We start from the raw sequence: 18,562 nt of genomic DNA on the forward strand, positions 1-18,562 counted from the left end.
TTTGGTATGGAAAGTGCTGCTCATAAAAGAACACCTGCAGCAACCCATTTAAAGCTTACCAAAGATGAAAAGGGAGTTGATGTAGATCAAAGTCTTTATAGAAGCATGATAGGAAGCTTATTATACCTTACAGCCAGCAGGCCTGATATTACTTTTGCTGTAGGAGTATGTGCTAGGTACCAAGCTGAGCCAAAGATGAGTCATCTTGCTCAAGTGAAAAGAATTTTGAAGTATGTGAATGGTACATGTGATTATGGGATCTTGTATACTCATGGTGAGAACTCTATGCTAGTAGGATATTGTGATGCTGATTGGGCAGGTTGTGCAGATGATAGAAAAAGCACCTCAGGAGCTTGTTTCTTTTTGGGCAACAACCTTATATCTTGGTTCAGCAAGAAACAGAATTGTGTATCCCTATCTACAGCTGAAGCAGAGTACATAGCTGCTGGTAGCAGTTGCTCCCAGCTATTATGGATGAAACAAATGTTGCTGGAGTACAATGTGGTACAAGATGCTATGGCATTGTACTGTGACAACCTTAGTGCCATCAATATTTCAAAAAATCCTATCCAACATAGCAGGACGAAGCATATTGATATTAGGCACCATTTTATTAGAGATCTAGTTGAAGAAGGTATTGTGACTCTTGAGCATATCTCAACTGAAGAACAATTGGCTGATATTTTTACTAAGGCTCTAGATGCAGTTCAATTTGAAAAAATGCGAGGCAAACTTGGTATTTGCCTGTTTGAAGATTTGTAGCAGTTACAGCACAAAAGGCGTGCAGTTGAAGTGTTTCTCCTCACTTCATTCATTGGTGCACGCAAATTAAGGGAAGTAATCAAAAACTTCCATAACTTCCTTTATCACGCGCTACAACCTCATCATTCTCTCTCTCACACTATCTCTCTCCACTCTCCTTTCTCAAAAACCTCTCAACTTCATCCATTAATCACCATTACCAAAAACCTCCATCAAAATCCAACAAACATCATGTCAAGTTCTCAAACTTCTTCTCCCGCAAAGAACGACGACACCACATCTTCGTATAACTCTCTTCCGCAACAAATCACCATCGCCTATCCACTTTCAACGGTGTTTCCTGATGATATAGTGAAGACGAAGAAGACCACACCAAAGAAAAGCTCTAAACGAAGCCAATCGACTTCTCGTGTGCCGTCTGAATCAAAGAAAAGGGGTAAGTGTTCTAAATCTAAATCTACGCTTAAAACGGTTCATACAATGCGTGAATTGTATCTTGATAATCCTGCTACTGCAAATGTTGATGTTAATGTTGAAGCATCTGATTCTAGTAAGAAGAATTTAAGTTTGGAATTGGATTTAACTGAAACCCTAGGGTTAGAAAAACCTAGGTCTGCTGAGAAATTGGGGGAAACCTCCTTGGAAAACCCTGATGTTGTTGTTGATGTTATTGGCGCTAACTCTAAGGCCAATCTTGTGTCTGAGATGACAATTGATGAGAATGCAGGTTCTGGGCTAGATGCTGCAAATGATGCTACAGCATCTGAAGCACATGTTGATATTAGTACCTCTGTAGTCCCTGATTCACCAAACTCTCCTGTGGTTCCTGTTAATGAAAAGGATACTGAAACCTCCATCCCTGCTGATGTCACTACACAAGATAAGAGTAAAAGTGTGAGAATGCCTGATACAAGTGAGGCAAATGTAATTGATGTTGAAAGCCTTCAATTCAAGAGTACTCCTAAGGCTGGTATATCTAGGAGGCTGAGAAGTAATACAGGAAAGGATATAGCTACTCCTTCTGAAGCCACCAAAACTAAAATTGGGCCTAAGAAACGGTGGAGCAAAGTCACTGTACCATCTGAAAGTAAGAAGAAGATTGTGAAGAGAAAAACTGTCTCTTCTAGTGACTCTGATTATGAGGAAGATCAAGATGCTGGAGCATCTCCTGAAGCATCTCCTCTGAGATCTGCCCAGAGAAAGAGAATGGCACCTAATGTTCCATCTGTACCAATTGACAATGTCTCTTTCCACTGTGTTGAATATGTTGACAGGTGGAAGTTTGTTGTCAAAAGAAGAATGGCCATTGAAAGGAACCTAACTGAAGAATTTTTGAAATGTCAAGACATTGTGAATTTGCTAGAGGAAGCAGGACTGCTGAATACTGTCTCTAAGTTGGGAAACTGCTTTGACAAGTTGACCAGAGAGTTCCTGGTAAACATCCCAGCTGACTGTGATAACCCTCTGAGTCCTGAGTACTTAAAAGTATATGTGAGAGGCAAATGTGTGGATTTCTCACCAGTTGTCATCAACGAATATCTGGGAAGAAGTACTGCTCCTGCAGCTGAATTAGAGACATCTATGAATGAGATATGCAGGACCATCACTGGTGACAAAGTGAAAGCATGGCCAAGGGCTGGAAAACTATCTGCTGCTAAATTAACCACAAAATATGCTCTGCTAAACAAAATTGGTGCAGCAAACTGGGTACCCACTACACATTCCAACAGTGTAGCTACAGGTTTGGCAAAATTCATATATGCTGTAGGTACAGGTACTGTTTTTGATTATGGCACTCATATTTTTAATGCAACAATTCTCCATGGCTCTTCCACTGCTGTAAAAATGCCAATAGCCTTTCCCACTCTGATCTGTGGCATTATCTTGTCTCAACATCCTGACATTTGCACTAACTCTGATGTGCCTGTCTCTAGACCCTCAGCTTTAACCATGGACTTTAGATTATTGGAAGGAAAACATGCTGCAGACATTGCTGTAGCATCTTTGAAGACACCAGCTGTAGGTATGACCAAGAGACAGATGATTGCTAATCTCAGGGAGGTTAGTAACATGCTAGGTGAGAAGAAGGAGCTGGTAGATGGTGTAATCCAAGCCTTGGAGCTTGAGCAGTCACAAGCAAATGAGGATGGAGTTGGTCCTTCCCATGGCGTTTCTCATGATGATGATCTTGCAGGTGGTGACACTGTAGAAGAGGAGATGGCCTCTGATGAAAGCCCCTCCATATGAACTGCTTATTTTCTTTTGGCTGTATTGTTTCTGTCTTTATCCGGATTTTATTTTTGAAGGCTTAGGCCTCTTGGGTTGTAATATGTACCTTGTGATTCTCTATGCTCTGACATCTGTGACTTTCAGCTAATTGGTATCCTATGGTTCTTTATTTTGCTCCTATTCTATGGTCCTATTTGTCAGAATTTATGGCTAAAAAGGGGGAGTAAAATGTATATGTGCATGATGTGATGAAGAATGCTATAGCATCTAGTATAGCATGTTTTATGTGATATGCAAGTTTTGAGGGGGAGTGAATGTTTATGCATAAATTGAGGGGGAGTAGGTAGAATTTATTTTTCTACTACTTTTAATATGCATGCTTATATAGGAATTTATTTTTCCTATTCTCTGTGGCGCTACTTAAATTTTAAGGAGTTTATTTCTCCGATCTTGAATCCACTATGTGAGAGTTTATTTCTCTCTATCTGTACTTTGAGGCTAGATGTGTTATGTTCCGCTGTTGCATGCCTCTGATGCTTACGTGCTAGCTATCTATTCATCTGATGAATTTCTTTACTCTCTTTCCTAGTTGTGTGCGTATGTTGACTCGAAGGAAAGTTTAAATAGCTTAGCATCGTTCTACTTTCTTTCCTAGTTGTGTGCCTATGTTGACTCGAAGGAAAGATTAGACTGTATCTCTCTATGCACTGGCCTAAGGTTGTTTTAGCCAAAATTTGCCAAAGGGGGAGATTGTTGGTGTTTTGATTGGCTACATTTTGCAAAAGCCAACCAGCCAGATGCTGAACTGAGATGCTGTAGCATTATAGTACAGCATCCTGAAGCTCTGTTTTTCGTGCAGAATTTTTATTTCAAATCTGAGCCAAGATTTGCTCCAATTATATATTCAGGCACGTGCGTTTAGGCAAGACGAGACTTACTCAGCAAGTTTCATTGAAGTCGGTCAAAGGAAAGTTATTTAAAACAAAAATATAATTATATTATATTTTTGCGTTTTTTTTTTTGTTTGGAACAACAGGAATTATATTTCTGAAAATAATATAGGGTTGGCCGCAATTCTCACAGCTGTACAAGTCTGAAGACCTAACTTGCCCATCAAGACAATTGAAGACTATAAATATGTGAAGCCTCAAGGCTATTAAACTCGCGATTTCTAAACCTTGTATTTCATAAAAAGCGTGCGTTTTAAGGTTTAGTGTGTGTGTCTTTTGTGAGCCTTTCTTGTATCGTTTTGATGCAAGTTTAGGACTGGGTTTGTGTTGTTTATTGTCAACTGCTCCTAAGCTTTTAAGCACGGAGTTAGTTTGTGTGATTCACTCATAAGCTTTTAAGCAAGAGTGTGGTCTAGTTTCTAGGAGAGTGTCTCCATCCTTATCGTTATTATTGACAGCAACATAGTGCGTGTTGTTAGAGGGAATTTGGGACGGGGTCTCATTATCTAAGAGGTTCTTAGGTAGGATTGCACGGGTAGTGTCTAGGTGATAAGTCAAGTACCGGGTGTTGGTTGAGGGCTTTGAACTAGAGCTATTATAGTGGATTCATTCCTGGATTGGTATCCCCCAGAGTAGGTGACGTTGCACTGAACTGGGTTAACAATTTCCTGTCTTATTTATTGTTCTGCAATTTATTTATTTATTTACTGTGTTCTGCGACTGTCGTGCTGCAACGTGTGCTATAGCATCTTGTGCAGCATTGTGTTCACTGCGTGCCAGATTTCACCTGTGAGTCTCGTAATGAGATTGTTGGAGTTAGAGAAAGGAATAAATACAGGAAACCTACCTTTTTTGGAGAAAGATATTAGAAATTTTCTTCAATCTCATAGTGGTATTGGTCAAGAAAATGATGCTTCAAATGTTCTCAAATTATGCAAAAGCTTTGAAAGATATGGATGACGCCTTCAAATATGATTTCACAATATATGAAAGCAACAAATTGGAGCATATTATTTGGGTATTTGGTGATTCAATTAGAGCATATGAATGCTTCTGGAGATGTAGTACTACTTATCGAATAAATTGTTATGATATGCCGCATGGGATATGGGTTGGAGTTGATATTCATGGAAATTCAATTTTCTTTGGATGTGTTCTATTACGAGATGAGAAGATTCCTTCCTTCACATGGGCTTTAAAAGTAAATTTATACTTACATTTTTCTGACAAATTAACACTAAAAAAATTTATTATTATATTTCTAACTTCGAAAATTTGTTAATGTATTTTATGCTTATGTTGCTATTTCTAGAGTTTTCTAGCTTTTGTCAAAGGAAAGTATCCCCAAACAATTCTTACAGATCAGGATCTTGCATTTTCGGGAGATGGTTGTAAGCAACGATGGTGATCATTAATAGCTTGCTCACTCCTTTGAAGAAGGTGGAAAAGAGGAGTCGAGTGGAATCAAATTTGAAGTATCCTCCCTAACTTGGATGATGGTGCGTCGAGCTCGGGACGTTAAACACGCGCTTCATTGGAGGCAACCCATGGGATCTCTAATGTCCATTTCTATCATTTTTCTCTCCCTTTCTCTTTTAAGTACTTTTATCTTTTCTTTTTAGTGTCTATAATAATTGACTGATATTGGATGACTGATGGTCACTTGCACATTTTACTTTGTTTTTAATGAGCACCTTTATCTTTTGGAAAGTCCCATTTGTTTGGCACCATCATTTCATTCACTTCGATATACAATTATCTTGGTTTTTAATTTGAGCATCTGAAATGAAATTTCTTGCAGTGCAACGGATTTTTGCGATTGATTGATTGAAAGACAAGCTAATGAACATTCACAATTTTGACCATTCGATAATCCGGCCGTTTAAACCGTGAGATTTTGAGCCTAAACACTTAGATTGTTTCTCGCTATGTGAGTCCACTACTTTACTTATTCTCTAGAACTTGCTTGCATTATTTTAATTGATTGATTGCAATGATTACACACTAAGGCAACTTTTGTTGGTATCTTGAGCCTTTGCAGCCTACCCTTGCATGCTTATATCCTTTGCTTAGTCCCTTTGAGCCTTAAATTTCTTTGTTGATTGATCACTTAACCCATATTTATAAAAAAATCAATTTCTTGGAGTTAAGTTGATTTTCATTACATATTGCAAATGCTTAAGTTTTGGGTTGCTTTTGGAATTAGCAACTAACTAAGTTTGGGGTAGGTATACTAGAGAACTTGAATTGTGAAAAAAAAAAAAAGAATGAAAAATGCTGAAAAGTCAAGAAGACAAATGTTTGTAATTTTGAAAATACAAACAAAAAGTGACTTCTTCAAAAAAGATGAAGAGAAAAGAATGAAAAGAACAAAAAATAGTTTCTGGTTGCTTGATGTTTTTATGTGTTGAGATTGAAAGATAAAGTGGAAATAAGTTGTTCTCTAGTGTGTTTTTTGAAAATTTTGTGAAATTGGGTATGTCATTAACTCCAAGTTTTAACTCACTTCCCAAAAACATTCACCCTTACCTAAGCCAAATTATGACCTTTAAGACCTCAAAAGTGTGTATTTAATTTGCTTACCGATTGATTTTTAGAATTCTTGCAAGCTTATGGTAGAATAGTTTGGTTTGTGTTGATTGAGTGATTACCCGATTAAATAGTTGAGAGAAAGCGAGTGAGTGAAATAATTATTGAGCTTGATCAAATATTGTGAATAATTTTTTAGTCTTGTTTTTTAAATCATTGTGAAGAGAAGTTGCATCGAAGGTTTGATAATTGAAGTGCTTAAAGGAATTTCCAAGTTGATTGTATTTGAAGTTGTGTAAGGAAGTTGTCAACTCTTTGTGATTGTTCATTTGATAAATTTGTTCCTTGAGGGTTTTGATGAATTCTCACGAGTCACTCTCTTTAGAGTCTTTTTACTAAGTTTGGGGTTGTGATGAATTCTCACGAGTCACTCTCTTTAGAGTCTTTTTAATAAGTTTTAATACCATTTTATTAGTTTAATGTTTAATTTAAATTCATTTTAAATAAATTACAATTTTTTATTTATTGAGTAAATTAAGTGTTTTTCCCTATTAATAATTATATTTTGTGTAGTTTTTATTTTCTTGGTTCAACTTAATAGGTTCATGTATGAGTTCGTATGAATAGAGAAAGACCAAACTTTTACAGGCTAGCACAATTAAAGAAAGAAAAACACATGTGGGCTTAGTTTGTCTTTGGGCCATTGAAATGAGACACATAGAAAATTTCTCAACGCACCCACCCACTTTCTTCCCCACTTTCCAAAAAATTCGAAAAACGTTTTCCGAATTTTTTATAGTGTAAATTTTACACTAAAAAACAGTTCGGAACGTATCATCCTCGTTTGCCACATCACACGTTGCCAATTAAAGAAAAACACATCATCCTCGTTTGCCACGTCACACGTTGCCAATTTTACACTTGCCAATAGTTTATCACACATCATCCTCGTTTGCCACGTCACACGTTGACTGCATGCCAGTCTCCGTTTGTCATGTCATCATTTAAGCCAGTATCCGTTTGACACTTAACATTAAGGACTAAAATAAAAAAGATTTACATATTCATCGACTATTTTAAAACAAAAAAAGATACAGGGACGAAAACCAAAAACTTACGAACTTACAGGGACGAATTGATCATTTAAGCCTTTATTTTATTGTCCCTTATGTTAAATAAAATTTAAATTTTGTCACAGAGATTTCTATAATGTAATAAATATGGCCGCAAAAATAATTCAAAATTTTTAAGAATATACACGAGTTGAATTAAAAGTAGGGATAAAAAACCGTGAGTGAAGGAAAATATTTGGGAATCAATATTGTTGAAATATTTTATAGGGACTAAAATAACAAAATTTAATATACTTATAGAGACCAAAATCTTATATTTAACTTAAAAAATAATGAATTCAAATGATTAGAAAGTGTGTATACGTAAAAAACTCAACACATTATTCTATTGAAGAGACATTTACTAAGCGTTTCCAAAGGGGCAAATACAATCCATTAAACAAATTTTGTGCCAAAAATATTTTATTGTTGTTAATTTTGCAATACATTATACACTTTAAATTAATCAAATTGTATTCCATTTTACAAAGGAAGAGGAAAATAAAATGACTAAAACCCTCAAGTTTATTTCCGCTGTAATTTTATTTATTTTCCTATTTCTTACTACAAAGGAGATTGCCAGCTATCCAATTAAAACATTTACCAGATGTAGATCTAATAATGATTGTTATGAATTACTTGCTATTCAAGGATGTTTAGAATGCATGCACGGCTTTTGTCATGTCGTTCGCAAAAAATGCCCAATGTAGAGAAGAATGAGCTCTACATGTAGCAACAAATAATTATATTTTTATCTCTTGATTTCTTAATTTCACGCATCTTGCAACTTTATTTTGTACACTGAAATATTTGTATTGAATTGAAATAAAATGGTTTTTCTCTCTCTTGATTTTGGATGCTTTAACCATGGAAAAAAGTTGGAAAATAATTGTTTTAGTTTTTTTTTTTTTTACAAGCCAAAATGATATATATATATATATATATATATATATATATATATATATATATATATATATATATATATATATATATATATATATATATATATATATATATATATATATATATATATATATATATATATATATATATATATATATATATATATATATATATATATAAAGTCTTCTCAGCATAAGAGGTGCCAAGAAAGACTAAGTAATGTTACAAGAGTCAAAATACAAGAACCAAAAGAAACTATATAAGGCCCAAAGAAAGCATAGGACTAGACCACCAACTATGGTAGTTCAAAGCTAAAGTGCTACTCATCGCTTTCAACCACCTGTAAGAAAACGTCTTGATCTTGTCCAACATATGATGCACGGAGTTTGCTGAGCCTCTGAACAATCTGTGGTTTCTTTCGGTCGACACAACCCACATAACAGCTGCATGAAAGAGCGTCGTGCTCGAAGATTACCTGCTGATTCTGTAAACTGAACAAAATGATCGGAAGGATACTGAGCCGTCACCAAAGAAGAGCCAATTCAAGAGCTGACAAGAGACCAAAGGGCACCAAAAGTGCTGCAAGAAAGGAACAAGTGATGAGCCGACTCAACCTCTCCACAACCAGAGACACAATGATGGGCCGTCGCAGATAAAATCACTCGAGTAACCAGGTTTGCTTTGGTAGATAACCTGTCCCGCAAGAGTTGTCGGGCATAGTTGGAAACCTTTAAAGGAACCTGACAATGTCAAATAAGACCTAACGCAGCATCCAAAGCAACTGGATCATGTGTCGTCAAAAGCTGATATGCCCCCCGAACAGTATAACCGTCATCCAGGTGAGACTGCCACAGCCACCTATCTGGAACATGAGCCTGCATCTCCTCCTTCCAGCATCTCCTCCTTCCACGCCCTCAACTGACGCCGCCACACCCACGCCTCTCCTCCAGCCCCCAAACACCTAAAAAACATCTCAGCCACGGAAGCCGATTTATTTTCTGCCAAGTCAAACAACCTCCCAAACCGCTCCCTCAACGAGGTCCCTTACACCCAGGGATCAGTCCAGAAAAAAGTGTCGGACCCATCCCCCAACTTTCTCGAAATACGCTCTCTAAACAACCCTCCCCCTACCTTACCTCCACCCTCCCGAATACGCGCCAGCTCCCGAATTAATTTAATTTTATCGATTCCTTTTGTTAAATAAAAATAAAATTTTAAAACAGAAATGTCTATAATGTAAATATTATCGCCGCAAAAATAATTCAAAATTTTTAAGTATATATATGAGTTGAATTAAAAGTGGGGATTAAAAACTCAGAAGGAAAACATTTGAGAACCAAAATTATTGAAATATTTTATAGGACTAAAATAACAAAATTTAATATACCTACAGAGACCAAACACTTATAATTAACTTAAAAAATAATGAATTTAAATGATCAGAAAGTATTTTATATTACCTATATTCACCAAGTGTGTTTAAGGAAAAAACTCAACACATTATTCTATTGAAGAGACATTTACTAAGCGTTCTAAAGGGGCAAATACAAACCATTAAACAACTTTTGTGTTAAAAATATTTTATTATTGTTAATGTTGCAAAATTTTATACACTATAAATTGATCAAATTGTATCCCATTTTACAAATGAAGAGGAAAATAAAATGGCTAAAACCCTCAAGTTTATTTCCGCTATAATTTTATTTATTTTCCTATTTCTTACTACAAAGGAGATTGCCAGCTATCCAATTAAAACATTCGCCAGATGTAAATCTAATAATGATTGTTTTAAATTACTTGCTATTCAAGGATGTTTAGAATGCATGAACGGCCGATGTCATGTTGTTCGCAAAAAATGCCAAATGTAGAGAAGAATGAGCTCTACATGTAGCAACTAATAATTATATTTTTATCTCTTGATTTCTTAATTTCACGCATCTTGCAACTTTATTTTGTACACTAAAATATTTGTAATGAAATGAAATAATATGGTTTTTCTCTCTCTTGATTTTGGATGCATTAACCATGGAAAAAAGTTGGAAAATAATTGTTTTACTTTGAAGCCCATAACTAATTCTATATATGATAATATTGTTATATTTTATTTTTCAACCAATTTAATTTACAATTCTCTTGAATATTGGAGATGGAGATTCCACGCGATCAAATAGTGTAACCCAAGTACCTATAATATTATTTAGCTTCACAAATATGTGGATTATTTAAATTTTTAAAAAAGAACATAAGAAAATTGCATGAAGTTTCTTTTATATAAGTTAGGGTTTGCTCTTATAATGAATTTTGTGAAGGTGTGGTAGAGTTTTCTTTTATATAAGAAAGTTCATCACAAAATTCATCGAGCAAACCCTAATTTCATCATAAGAAAAATGTATGAACTTTCTTTTCTTTATATATATTTTTTTTAAATTTTAGGGCTTGCTCACGTAGCAAATCTCTTTTGTTTTAAAAAAAATGTATGAAGTTTTTTCTAAAAGAAATGTATAAATATTATAATATTTTGGTGAAAAGAAAAAAAATAAATGTGTTGATTTTTGTTGTTAAATTGAAAATAAAATGTATGAATGTTATTATGTGTTAATAATATTTTTCTTGTTTCTTTAGAAAAATATAAATTTTTTTTGAGTAATTAAAATAAAAAATCTTTACAAGAAACACAATTTTTTTTTTTACAAAAATTATTATTCATGGATATCTATAATATCTTTGGATACTTCAAAATCCGTGGATTACCTACTTAGCGGATACCCGCATGGATATAGAGAGGATATGAATATCGTATTTATACAACGAAGTGAACTTGGATATCATACTCTCCGCCCCCACAGATAACCATTTACATCCGAGAGTCTCGATCTTTTATTCTCTGGCGGTTTCAGGACTTCTATTTTATCTTTTAGGATTGACTAGACGTTGGTGTGTTTCTTTGTCCAATGTGTTTTTGTGTTGACTAACTAGGTTAGGTCTATGTCTTCCCAATTTTGCATATATTTCTTTCTTTTATTAATATACTAATATTTAAGGAGATATAGACATAGGATGGGGGTGAAGCCTACTTTGTCCCCTTATGTCTAGATGCTCATCGCCTTATAAAAGAAATTCAAAAACTTAATTTTTTTTATTTAGTTCATCCCTTTTGCTAAATAAAGTTAATCTTTTGTAAGACAAATTTCTGTAATGCGATAAATATGACGGCAAAGTTTTTGATGAATATACATGAGTTGATTTAAAAACATAAATAAAAACTTATTAAACTTAAAAATGAATGAATTTTAATGACTAGAAAATTTTTTATGTTAACTGTTCACTAAGTGTATTTAAGTAAGTAATTACTAATTAGTAAAAAAAAAAGTGTATTTAAGTAAGAAATTCAACATATTGATTTATTGAAGAGACATTTACTAACCCGCTCCCATGTGATATATATATATATATATATATATATATATATATATATATATATATATATATATATATATATATATATATATATATATATATATATATATATACTTTCACCTGGAGACCATGGTTCGATGTAGGTAATGAAGGAGATGGAAGAATAAAATAGAGACATTTAGTAAGCATTCTAAAGGGGCAATATACAACTTATTTCATCGACTTAAGTGCGAAAAATATTTCACTCTTTTTAACATTTCATGAGTTTTATACATTATAAATTGATCAAATAGTATTCTATCGGTTATATTTGAAGGGGAAAAAAATTACTAAAACTCTCAAGGTTGTTCTGCTATAATTTTATTTCTGCTCCTATTTCGTACGGCATATATAGGAGTTTAGTCCTATAAGCTCCCTTTCAAAAGCCACTTAAAAGCAAAAGCCTCCCCAAATGATAAGAAAACCAGCCCACACGAGACTGATACAAATTAAACAAGTGCTATGTGATGCAAGTTTAAACTACATCAAAAAGATATCTTTAGTTAGTATTTAATCGCGTAAATTAATAGTATTTAATTATTTTGAAGTAAGATGGTAAAGATAAAATTGGAATAAAAAATAATAAGCTAAAATTGTTTGCATCTGATCGATTTTTGTGAAAACATAAATCATTATGCTAAAAAGTAAATTAAACTATATCTATTTTTTCATTAATGTTATGTTGTTCGTGTTCAAAGACTGAGTGGTTGAAGACTTTGGCATCTTTTTGTTGTGGTATGGTTTCGAAAACCCGAAAGGGTATGGTGAAGGTGTGAAAACAGAAGAGGGAAATTGTGTTTTAAGACAAACTAAAACTTTTTCAAGTTAAAGTTTAGAACTTGTTTGCAACGGATTAGACAACACAATACACTAGTAGAAAAAAGCTTTTTTACATCTGGCGAAAAACACTTTTTACATCTGAAAAATTTCAGATGTAGGCGCACGAGACTTAGTAAGTATACACGTTTTACATCTGGCGTAGTCAGATGTAAAAAAACACTTTTTACCTCTGACCAAGGCGAAAATCAAATATTATTTTTTTAAATTTAAATTGGAGCTTTTACATCTGACTAAGTGCACCAGATGTGAAATCTTAATTTTTTTTTTTGAAAAACCTGCTGTTTTTTTATATATTTTAAATTTTTTTTTTTATTAAAAAAATCTAACCCACAATACTAATAATATAACATAACTTGCATCAAGAACATAATACTAACTAAAATTCAACATTCAACATCAATAGCCAAATTCAACATTCAAGATATATATAGTAATAATGTCATTAAAGTACAACCACATTGTAATCCAAAATACAAAACATCATAATAATTAATACTAATCCATCCAAAATACAAATTAAAACATATTCTGATATGCATATCAAAACAGCATTACAATATTCTTGGCAAACAGGAAGATAAATCAAAACAGTATTACAATATGTTTGGAAAAACAATATAAAGTAGCTCTAGACAGCAATAATGATTCAAGCCTAACCTATAGTGTTGCAACCTTGACTGCAATGGCATGCCCATCTTACCTTTCTAATCGAGGATTCAAATTGAGCTGACTTATCTCCCTTCAATGAGTCATGTGATACTTGATTGTCTTCTTTCCCCTCGTCAACCTGTGAAGTTTGTGAAAGTTCAGGGCAATAGTTTGTGAAAGTTCAGGGCAATATTGCGCAAGTGCAAGCAAACAAGTACATAATTTTCAATCTACATACTTAAATATCATGACACTTAACTCCAAATTAATCATGTAGGCCAGTAACAATAAAAATTCTAAATAAGATGTTCAACTTGCATCAAAATAATGTGTGCACACAAGATACTCATGGAGCTTGCCTTTCTCCAGCCAAAACTAGACAAATCATGCTTGTCCTTTGCATAATTTTTTTTTTTCCACCTATTATAACAAAAAACAAATTCCAACACTTATTACTAGATTGTCAAAAGGCTAGCACCAAAATTTATAATGTCAAAATAACTTTGTAAATTGTGTCAAAACTCATGAGAATATCTCAGTATTCAATATCCCAAAGGAACTTTATTCATTGTTGTAACATTGGATAACTCCAAGCCTACTGTAAAACACTATGCAATAACATTCTAACTCAAGAGTTTTAACTTGGTTACTAAATAAAAAGTTTCTAGTTTCATCTCCAAACAAAGCAAATTTAATTGAGTTACTAAATAATTGTTTTCTTCTAAACCATGATCATTCTCTTTTTAAAATAGCATGAAAATTTTGAAAAGAAGCATAATAGATATACTATACATGCCTCGGCCTCTCAATAAAACATGGCTAGTTCAAACATTTCATTCCCAAAACCAATAATCTACTTGTATAAAACAATCATCAAAAGCTTATCTTAACTTAAAAATTTCTTTTCCAAAGTAACTCAAAATTTTAAGCTAAGTAGATTTAAACCCTCACTGTTTTTATTCTTCAAAATTAGACCACATCAATACATGTTTTCAAAAGCTGCAGAGGGTCTAAACCCTCACTCTTCTAAACCCTCACTGTTTTTATTATATAAGTTACAACTATCAACCCTAATAGGAGTACTAGGTTAGGGATACTTACCGTTTCCTTCTTCCATAACCCTATAATATTTGAAATTAAAGAGTGTGCTATATCTAATCCATATTTTCACTTTGCCAATCCAATGAGTATCTTCCTTCACCACCTCATTTTAGTACCTGAAAAGTGAAAAGTCATGAGAATATCTCAATATTCAATATCCCAAAGGAACATTATTCATTGTTGTAACATTGGATAACTCCAAGCCTACTGTAAAACACTACGCAATAACATTCTAACTCAAGAGTTTTAGCTTGGTTACTAAATAAAAAGTTTCTAGTTTCATCTCCAAACAAAGCAAATTTAATTGAGTTACTAAATAATTGTTTTCTTCTAAACCATAATCATTCTCTTTTTAAAATAGCATGAAAATTTTGAAAAGAAGCATAATAGATATACTATAAATGCCTCGGCCTCTCAATAAAACATGGCTAGTTCAAATATTTCATTCCCAAAACCAATAATCTACTTGTATAAAACAATCATCAAAAGCTTATCTTAACTTAAAAATTTCTTTTCCAAAGTAACTCAAAATTTTAAGCTAAGTAGATTTAAACCCTCACTGTTTTTATTCTTCAAAATTAGACCACATCAATACATGTTTTCAAAAGTTGCAGAGGGTCTAATTTCAAAGCAGCAGAGGGTCTTAATTTCAAAGCAGCAGAGGCAACTCTCATGTTTTTGATAAATTGTAAATTTTCTTTTAAAGAAGACATGACTTACACAAATAAATTAGGGCTTTTCTCTTTAAGATAAACACAAGAAAAGTGCAAGTACCACAAGTCATAGAATAGTTTTAATTTCATTAAAACCATGACAAACTTCAAGTTCTTGATAAATTGGAATTTTCTCAAATCCCTAGCTACTACAAGACTTCCATTAGGAGTTAACTAAATCATAAATATGAAAAAGACATAAAACCATTCTTCAAGCTCTAAGAGCTTGACCTGCTATGGAGAAGAAAAGAAATTCTAGTTACCTTAGAAGAGGAAGCTCACAACTCCTAGCTTTCAAACAAGCTTCCAAAGGATGAAAATGGTGGAGTGTGTGGTTCGGCCAAGGAAGAAAGATGAGTGAGTTTCCAATTTATCCTAAACCTTCTACTTAATAGCTAAGCTAAGGATCATGGCCATTGTTCATAATTCAGAACAACAAATTAAATTCTAATAATCATAATAAAGGCATAAAAATCAACCATAAAGAGGAACCTTGTTAAGTGTTAACCATCAAACACAAAGATAAATTATGTTTCAAATACATAAAAATTGAGATGAAATCAAGTCACCCTTTTCAAAGTAGTCTTCTTACTAAGCAGTTCTGGCACAACAGAGGCCTCGGCTGTATGAACCAGCAAATCAGTAGGTTCTTGACCATCCACTGTCTTCTCCCGGAACTTCAATGTATAAAGTCAAGCAAACAAACGCGTTAGCATCAAAATGAACATTATTAAAACTGTAAATCAGTCATACACAGTTTCATAAACCTCAAAATATCTATGTTGTGAAATTAAGTTAAAACATTGTAACACCAATTAAAGTATTGGTTTCGTACCCGATGGGAAACCAATCACTTAAATGAATCACTTAAACTTTACCACTAAACTTTAAATGAAATAAATCACTATATACCAACATTATGAATTCACTGAAACTTTAAATGAATCATATTTCAAATTAATCACTTAAACTTTACCACTATATACCAGACAAAAAACTTCAAATTAAAATCAGATAAATCACTGAAACTTATTTCAAATGAAATCATATTTCAAATGAATCATATTTCAAATTAAAATCACTGAAACTTCAAATGAAATAAACAGTATACCAGATAAATTATAAACAACAACAGATTTCCACCATATATACCAGACAAAAAATCATTGAAACTTTAAATGAAATTTAAAAAATGTGAAAATAACAGTAACAAAAAATAATACAAGCAGAAAAGGAAATCACGAAACACAAAGAGCTAAAACCAAGTAGAACACAAAGAAATCAGGGAAAGGAATCACGAAAAGGAAAAAATTTAAAAACGATTAAAAAAGAAAGAAGAGTACCTGAATCGATGTGAGAGGGAAAGACAAGGTTCCGTTCGTGAGAGTAGAGGCCGGAGAAAGCTTCGATTTGGAGTTCGATTTGACGAGTGAGAGAGAGGACGACGACGCTTAGGACGACTGCGAGCGAGTGAGAGAGAGAAGACGAATGAGATAAAGGTCGACGGCGCCGGTAGAGGTAGAGGTCGACGGCGCTAGGGTTGCATCGCGAGAGAGATGGGTCGTTCTTAGCGTTTTGGTTCTTTTGGTAGTCTTAGCGTTTAGGGATATCTGATTGTGTTTTTTTACACTTAGTGTTTTTTTGTTTTTTTTTAGTCTTGTTGTGAGAGAGATACTCCATCAGCTGATTGATTCCAAAAAATATTATTATTTTTTTTTTTATTCAACTTGACTTGTTACATCTGAGCCTAAATATGGCCAGATATATATATATTTTAGATAATTGTCGCCATAATTACAAGATTGCCACCGCGTTTAGTTATGCTTCTGGTATATTGAAGGCAGATGTAAAAAGTCTTGTCTATATATTTTTTACATCTGTGGATATTGAGACCAGATGAAAAGACTACTCCATATAGCATTTTACATCTGACATATGTTCGTCAGATGTAAAATGCTTAAGTAATATGTCATATTTGTACTAGTGATAGCAAATATAAAGAGATCAAGGGAGAGAAGATGGACACAAGCAATTTATACTGGTTCCCCTCACAAACCGAGAGTACTACCAATTACGCATTTAATACTTATTGGTATCATCAAAACTTTTAACTTAAATTTGGGGCTTTAGAACCAATTTTGTTCCAACACATGGTTCTGTTAACCCCGAAGGGTCTGGTTACTAACGTATGAGACTCATCCCTCGATCTGAGTTCTTACGCGTATGTTTGAATCCCGTTGTGTTTGGTGGCTTGGCCGCTTTGACTCTCTGATGTTTACGGGTCTGCTGAGATCTGCAGGTTTCAAGTCGTCTCGTTTGCCTACACTCTGGTGGTATTGGTTGCTCGAAAGAGCATTTTAGCTTGTTGCGATGTTCAGAGAGTTGTTGGCACTTGGATTTTGTTACCGTGTTGGCGGTCGATCCATTCGCCGTTTTTAAACTCTAAATGTTCTTGGCAGAGGTTTACTTCTCATTTTTTTGTAATCTAGTTTCGTGCTCGTATGCGACTTCTCGCTGGATTGCGCCTGAGAATTTTGGATTTCTGTTATAATAGTTTAGAGTTGTTCCTCTAGATCTGTTTTACACTTATGTATTCCCATTTGTGTTTGTATCTAGGTCAGGTTTAATGTCCCCCAGTCTTTTTATCTCTCCTTTATTTATTTTGTTTTTCGTTTTGCCTAAAAAAAAATTAAACTATATCAAATTTTGAGTCGATTCTTTTCTACGTAATTTTTCTACAATAACCGGGGTGATCTTTTATTATATATTACTGTTGTTTTTGAGTTTGAAAAAATTTTGAAAATGCTACTACTGTAAAAATATTATCGGTTGAGTCGCGAGTGAATACGCTTTCTTTAAGACGTTTCATGGTACTACTCAAAATTGTGCAGAGTATATAGACTATCAACCGTGAAGTCTCCAGGACAAAACAGCCTTCACAATTTTAATACCGAATTGCTACTGCACTGTAGAATTCGGGCAGAGATATACCCTTCTCTATTGATTCGATGAATCAATTCGATAATTGATACAAGAGTATCAATTCTGTATGGCTGCAAAGCCACTCGATGAAACAACAAAGAAAGAAAAAAAATTTCGTGGAGAAAACAAGCAGAGAGAAGGAAAAAATAATTATGAGAGACTTGTATGAACTGATGAATGACAAAACAAAAGGTTGCTATTTATCGTAAAATTTCAAAACCGAATTTGAGTAAGTGGGGAACCGATTTACTATATCACCAAGACCAGATATGTAGGAAAAAACGAAAAGTTCAGAACATCAAGGAGGTACAAGAAGTACAATCCACCAGAACAAAAC

At 33.7% G+C, this 18,562-nt stretch overlaps 2 protein-coding genes and 1 long non-coding RNA gene across 3 annotated transcripts; 2 read left to right on the top strand and 1 right to left on the bottom strand.

Moving 5' to 3' along the window:
• The first annotated feature begins 993 nt into the window (after positions 1-993).
• On the top strand, positions 994-3,009 carry LOC123904738. Its single transcript, XM_045954365.1, has one exon. It carries the CDS (start codon positions 994-996, stop codon positions 3,007-3,009), a length of 2,016 nt encoding a protein of 671 aa, XP_045810321.1.
• Positions 3,010-4,750: 1,741 nt separating this feature from the next.
• Positions 4,751-5,349, top strand: LOC123904739 (protein FAR1-RELATED SEQUENCE 11-like). The gene is made up of 2 exons (XM_045954366.1): positions 4,751-5,142; positions 5,254-5,349. Exons 1-2 carry the CDS (start codon positions 4,849-4,851, stop codon positions 5,347-5,349), a joined length of 390 nt encoding a protein of 129 aa, XP_045810322.1. The 5' UTR covers positions 4,751-4,848.
• A 9,179-nt stretch (positions 5,350-14,528) lies between these two features.
• On the bottom strand, positions 14,529-16,835 carry LOC123909566. The gene is made up of 3 exons (XR_006809964.1): positions 16,587-16,835; positions 15,507-15,920; positions 14,529-14,646 (listed from the first exon to the last, which is right to left on the bottom strand). It is a non-coding gene; the product is annotated as an uncharacterized LOC123909566 (long non-coding RNA).
• Positions 16,836-18,562: the final 1,727 nt, after the last annotated feature.

Source organism: Trifolium pratense, linkage group LG2 (assembly GCF_020283565.1).
Source record: "Trifolium pratense cultivar HEN17-A07 linkage group LG2, ARS_RC_1.1, whole genome shotgun sequence".
Classification (NCBI taxonomy): domain Eukaryota; kingdom Viridiplantae; phylum Streptophyta; class Magnoliopsida; order Fabales; family Fabaceae; genus Trifolium; species Trifolium pratense.

Coding starts and splice junctions, on each gene's coding strand:
- LOC123904738 (XM_045954365.1), top strand. CDS start 994: ATGTCAAGTTCTCAAACTTCTTCTCCCGCAAAGAACGACGACACCACA.
- LOC123904739 (XM_045954366.1), top strand. CDS start 4,849: ATGATGCTTCAAATGTTCTCAAATTATGCAAAAGCTTTGAAAGATATG. Junction 5,143..5,253: donor CCTTCACATGGGCTTTAAAA/GTAAATTTATAC, acceptor TGCTATTTCTAG/AGTTTTCTAGCTTTTGTCAA.